This window comes from Mobula hypostoma, chromosome 18, assembly GCF_963921235.1.
Source record: "Mobula hypostoma chromosome 18, sMobHyp1.1, whole genome shotgun sequence".
NCBI classification, from domain to species: Eukaryota; Metazoa; Chordata; class Chondrichthyes; order Myliobatiformes; family Myliobatidae; genus Mobula; species Mobula hypostoma.
This window is the reverse complement of record NC_086114.1, coordinates 41,993,031-41,999,030: the sequence shown is the minus strand read 5'-3', so window position 1 is coordinate 41,999,030 and position 6,000 is coordinate 41,993,031. Positions and strand designations below refer to the sequence as shown.

Genomic DNA, 6,000 nt, shown 5'->3' with positions numbered 1-6,000 from the left:
CCCCTCCCCCCTTCCCCCTCTCTCCTCCCCCTCCCCCCCTCCACTCCCTCCCGCCTCTCCCCCTCCCCCTCCCACCCACCCTTCCTCCCCTTCCCCTCCCCCTCTCCCCTCCCGCTCCACCCTCCTCCCTCCCCCTCTCCCTTCCTCCCCCTCCCCTCCTCCCCCCTCCCCCTCCCCTCCTCCCCCTTCCCCCTCCCTCCCCCTCCCTCCCCCTTCTCCTCCTCCCTCCTCCTCCCCCCTCTCCACCTTCCTCCCCCCTCCCCCTCCCCCTTCCTCCCCCTCTCCCTTCCTCCCCCCTCTCCCTCCCCTCCCCTCCCCCCTCCCCCCTCCCCCTCCCCTCCTCCCCCTCCCACTCCTCCCCCTCCACTCACCTCGCCCTCCCCTCCCCCTCTCCCTCTCCCCTCCCCCTCCCCCTCCTCCCCCTCCACTCACCTCCCCCTCTCCCTCCTCCTTCCTCCCCCTCTCTCCCCCTTCCTCCTCCTCCCCCCTCTCCCCCTCCCCTCCCTCCCCCCTCCCTTCCTTCCCCCTCTCCCTTCCTCCCCCCTGCCCCTCCCGCTCCCCTCCCCTACTCCCTCCTCGCCCTCCACTCCCCTCCCCCTCCCCCTTCTCCCCTCCCTCCCCCTCCCCCTTATCCCCTCCCTCCCCCTCCCCCTCCCCCTCTCCCCCCCCTGTCCCCTCTCCCCTCCCCCCTCCCTCCCTCCCCCTCTTCCTCCCTCCCCCTCCCCCCTCCCTCTCCTCCCTCCCCCTCCCCCCTCCTCCTCTCCCCTCTCCCCTCTCCCCCCTCCCCCTCTCCCCTCTCCCCCTCCCCCCTCCCTCTCCCCTCTCCCCCTCCCCCCTCCCTCTCCCCCTCCCCCCCCTCTCCCCCTCCCTCTCCCCTCTCCCCTCCCCTCCCCTCCCCCTCTCCCGTCTCCCCTCCCCCTCCCCTCCCCCTCCCCTCCCCCTCCCCTCCCCCTCCCCTCCCCCTCTCCCCTCCCTCTCCCCTCCCCCTCTCCCCTCCCCTCCCCCCTCTCCCCTCCCCCCTCTCCCCTCTCCCCCTCGCCCCTCCCCCTCGCCCCTCCCCCTCCCTCTCGCCCCTCCCCCTCCCTCTCGCCCCTCTCTAACCACGTACTCGCTGACAGTACTTAACCCAAGCCAGCCGTTCCCCACACCCTCCTCACTCTGTACCCGTCACCCAGCCCCTCTGACTCCTCCCCGAGGCTGGGCGGTGCCTGTGTCCCGGCCTCTGTCCGATCTGGTGCACATTGGCTGGTTCGCTGTTGTTGGAGGCGCCGGTGCGGAATCCCGGAACTCGGGTGAGTCTCGTCGGCCGAAGAAGCGCGGCCCAGAATCGGCGTGAGCTCATCCGATGGAGTTAGAGTCGGGGTGGATGGCTCGGTGCTGGCACTCTCAGCCCGCCCCTGGGCCGGTACCCAGAATCACAGCTCCTGGCTTTCATTGGTGGGGGACTGGGGTGGGGAGGTGTTGTAACACCGACACTCCGTGCAACTCCTGAAACGCAATGTACACAGGTCCCTCCGTAACTCACCAACCCCTTTGTACCCCGATGCACTCGGTACCTTCTCCATGCATCCCCACTCCACTCTCTCTGAAACCTCCGTCTCCACTCCGTATCCCAGACCGCTCCATACTCCTGATGCCCTCTACCACCTTACCCCTGCCCTCCATATCTCTGTCCCCTCACCCCTCCATACCCTGATGCCCAGTCTACCCTGGATACACAGTGATGTTAAGTTCCCAAGTATTGGCAGCATTTCAATGTTCAACAAGTCACTGGATTTTCTCACTACTGGAGCTGCTCGGAGTTGTAGTTTATCTGCTCGTCACTGTGTTGCAGTCAGAATGGCGAAGGACGCTGCGAGAGTTGCTCGGATCGTGAACGAGACGGTGGCGGAGGGCAGGAACTCTTTGGGTAAGTACTGTACCCTGGGATGAAGCTGAGCCCTGGTGGTTTGGGGAATCGGGTTTCCATGCGGCTGCCTCAGATTGAAGTTAACACCGTGGGATGCAGGGACATTCCTCTGAAAGGAGCAGTGTAAGACTATCTGTGTTTCAATTGCTTTGGCAGCGCCTCAGACGGAAAGCATGTTTCTACTTATAGCTAAACCAGTGTGGCAGATAACACGACTCAGATCCCATAAGGGCAAAGCAGGAAGAGTACATAAAAATACCGGAGGTGTAGTGATGCAGAAGCTGGTTGCTAGGCAACTCCAGGCTTGTATTTTAACTTTGTACACTGTAGGCCCAGATGGAGAGCTGGAGTGGTTAGGATCTTTAAACAATTGGAAAGGACATGGAACGGCAGGAATTACTGGTCTGAGGTGGGTAACGTGCACAGAGAACACAGTGTGACATATTAAGCTGTAAACATTTGATTTTCCAATCCTGGCCCCTGTTCTAAGAGAGAAACCCATAGTGGGTCCTAATATCTCTTGACAGAAAAGAGGAATTTTGCTCAAAAATCAAAAGTCAAGTTTATTGTCATATGCTCAAGTATGTGCATGCACAGGTCCAATGAAAAACTTAATTGTAACAGCATCGCAGGTACATAGCGTTAGAGACACAAGAATAAAAATTAAACATAAATTATGCAAAATTAAACCAGAGCAAACACAACTAGAACAAAAAATCCCCATTATACTGCAAAGTGGTCCTAGTGTTGCTACGCTAGGGTTGTGTAGGTTCGTATAAAAACAGAGTGGCTGAAGGGAGGGTGGCTATTCTTGAACCTGGTGTTGTGGCTTCTGACCCTTCTGCCTGATGGTAGCTGTGAGAAGATGGCATGGCCCGGGTGGTTGGGGACCTTTGACGACAGAAGTTGCCTTCCTGAGGCACAACCTCATGGAAATACTGCAGATAGTGGGGAGAGATGGCCCATGAGTATTGGGCTGAGTTCAGCACTGTGTCGCTTCTTACGTTCTTGCATCTTCAGATTGCTGCACCAGACCATAATGCAACCAGTCGGGATCCTTTCAACAGTACAGCTGTAGTTTATTAGAGTGTTCAGCATGCATTTATAAGGTTATTAGAGTGTTGTTAATCTTTTAAAAAAGTAAAGATGCTGGCGTGCCTTTTTTGAAATTGCATTAGCGTGCTGAGCTCAGGATAAGTCATGTGATATGTTAACACCCAGGAGAGGACACGTGATAGGTTAACATCCAGGAATTTAAAGCTGCTGTCCCTCTCTATTGCTTATCCTCCAGTGTATACTGGCACATGTTTGTCCTCATTTCACTTCCTGAAATCTGTGATCAGTTCTTTAGTTTTATTGATGCCGAACGCGAGGTGGTTGTTGCAGCAACAATCCCAATCACTCTCCGGTAATACTTCTGGAGATGCAGCGATTTGCACTTGGAGGCAACCAAGATCCAGTTGTGCATCCGGCTGTGAAGTTTTCCTTCAGGTGAAAGCCTGTGAATGATCAGCTCTGGTTAAATGGAGAATGGCAGCAAGAGGTCATTCTTGGGACCATGCCGAGCAAGAATTCTGCCACTAATTAATCAAAAATGGAGGTGGAAAAAGATAGGACTAATTCACAGGTTAAAATCCTTAACTAGGGCAAGGCTAATTTTGATAATAGCAGGAACTTGCTGATATTGATTGGGAAAGGCTTTTAGCAGGTAAGGGAACACAGGCAAGTGGGAGGCTTTAAAAAGCCATGTTAGAGTGAAAGGCATGTAGGCTGGATTAAGGAACCCTGGTTGACGAGGGATATTGAGGCATATTGTCAGGTTCAGGCAACGGTGACGAAGTATGACTGTTGAGTAAAGGAATATAGAAGAGTGCGTTTAGTATTCTATCAGTATATTAAAAGCAAAAGGGTAACTGGAGAAGAGAGGATGTCTTAAGGAGTAGTGTAATGATGGTTGTGTGGAGCCAGATGAAATTGGTGAGATCTTAAATGAATACTTCCTGTCTGTCTTTAACCATATAACAATTACAGCACGGAAACAGGCCTTCTCGGCCCTTCTAGTCCGTGCCGAACTCTTACTCTCACCTAGTCCCACCGACCTGCACTCAGTCCATAACCCTCCATTCCTTTCCTGTCCATATATCTATCCAATTTAACTTTAAATGACAACATCGAACCTGCCTCAACCACTTCTGCTGGAAGCTCGTTCCACACAGCTACCACTCTCTGAGTAAAGAAGTTCCCCCTCATGTTACCCCTAAACTTTTGCTCTTTAACTCTCAACTCATGTCCTCTTGTTTGAATCTTCCCCACTCTCAATGGAAAAAGCCTATCCATGTCAACTCTATCTATCCCCCTCATAATTTAAAATACCTCTATCGTCCCCCCCTCAACCTTCTACGCTACAAAGAATAAAGACCTAACTCCTTCAACCTTCCTCTGTAACTGAGGAGATGAAACCTAGGCAACATTTTAGTAAATCTCCTCTGTACTCTCTCAATTTACATGGAGAAGAATGTAATAGATAGTGGGTTCACTGATGTTCTGAAGTGTATTGACTTTAAAAAAGAGGAGCTGGTGGTGGTCTTGATATACCTCATAAGGTGAGGTATATCCTCAGATGTTGAGGGATGCAAAGAATGAAATTGCTGGGCCCTGGCAGATATTTTTGTATCTTCATTAGCTATGGGCAAGGTAACAGAAGAAAGGGGAGTGACTAATGTGTCTTTATTTAAGAAAGGCTGCAAGGACAAGACAGAGAACTATAAGCTGGTGATAAAATTGAAGGGTGTAGATAGGGCAGATACTGGCAGTCTTTTTTCCCAGGGTAGGAAAGTCTAAAATTACAGAGCATAGCTTTGAGGTGGGGGTAAATATTTAAAAGAGAGGATGGTGGGTATGTGGAAAAGATGGTAGAGGTGGGTACAATTACAATGTTTAAAAGAAATTTGGATGGGTTCATGGATCAAAAACGTTTAGAAGGATATGGGCCCATTGCAGAGGGTTTCAGCTCAGGTCTGCATGGGTGAGTTTGGCTAGAGGACCTGCATCTGTGCTGTATATCTGTCTCCATGAGTATACAGTATATTAAAACATGGAGTTGATAAAAATGCCAGTGTGTAGTGGCCTTTTGCAAACGGTGACCCTGGTCACTGCCTGGCTCTATGTGATTACTTAAGAATTTTTACTGTACCTAACCTTTATATGTTTATAAGAGCAGAATCATTTTCTGCAGTCTGCCCCACAACTACAATTAGTTGGGGACAGAAAATAAACCCTTCATAAAGGATTGCCAGCTTTGCCTTGGATTTTGCTGGGAGTTAAAGTGACAAGCAATTCAACCCTTGCTCATCCCAAACTGTTGCTTGCACTCTATCTTGCAGCAGGTTACAGGTGTGCTTCCTGTCTATTTCTGGGTCCTCTGTAGGATTAGGGTGGAAATCCTTCATTTAAAATTCCCTCTGTGGCTTCCTCTCTTCTTCCCTCAAAAAAGTGTCCAGCCCCTGCAAGCCTGTATGTAAGGAACCATTTTTGTCAGATGGCTATAAGCTTGTTGCACAGTTGGGTAAATCGTTAGTAATACACAGTAAAATAAATAATGTCTGTATTTGAGGTACTTAATGTAATGTTTACACATTTTTATGGAATTCTTTCTGTAGGAAATCTGATGGAGATGACACAGATTTTCAGCGTAACTTCATAAGCTACTAATAGGGTATTGAAGAGAGTGGACAGCAAGAAATACAGTACTATACGAAAGTCTTAGGCACTTTAGCTATATATATGTGCCTAAGACTTTTGCACAGTATTGTATTTCTTGTTTACAGTTCAGATGCAATGTTAAAGTTAAATTAGGAAGAATATCAAAGCCAAGATGATGCCTATTCCATAAATTAGTAGAAGGGGAATTAGATGACAATTTGATAAAGGAATATTACTTAAGGGTAAGTGGGGAATAATCCTTTCACTGATTAGTGAATGAGTGACTAGGGAGATAATCATTAACGGGTTCATGGCTAAGGAAGGGTTTTGAGGGACATGGAGCAAATGCAGGCAAGTAAGACTAGCTCTGATGGACACCTTTGTTCTTC

The 6,000-nt window shown here is 50.4% G+C and overlaps 1 protein-coding gene across 3 annotated transcripts in view; it reads left to right on the top strand.

Moving 5' to 3' along the window:
• The first annotated feature begins 1,083 nt into the window (after positions 1-1,083).
• The window catches only part of LOC134358505 (leucine-rich repeat-containing protein 20-like), a 34,508-nt gene continuing 29,591 nt past the window's right edge, over positions 1,084-6,000 (top strand). For 2 of the 3 annotated variants that reach the window (XR_010020882.1, XM_063070799.1), the window contains exons 1-2: positions 1,084-1,292; positions 1,835-1,909. Coding sequence is in view for 2 of the 3 variants with exons in the window: in XM_063070799.1 (XP_062926869.1) it covers positions 1,840-1,909 (70 nt within the window). In the remaining variant the exon portion in view is untranslated. The remainder of the gene's footprint in view (positions 1,293-1,834; positions 1,910-6,000) is intronic. The other variant, XM_063070798.1, reaches the window with a different exon arrangement.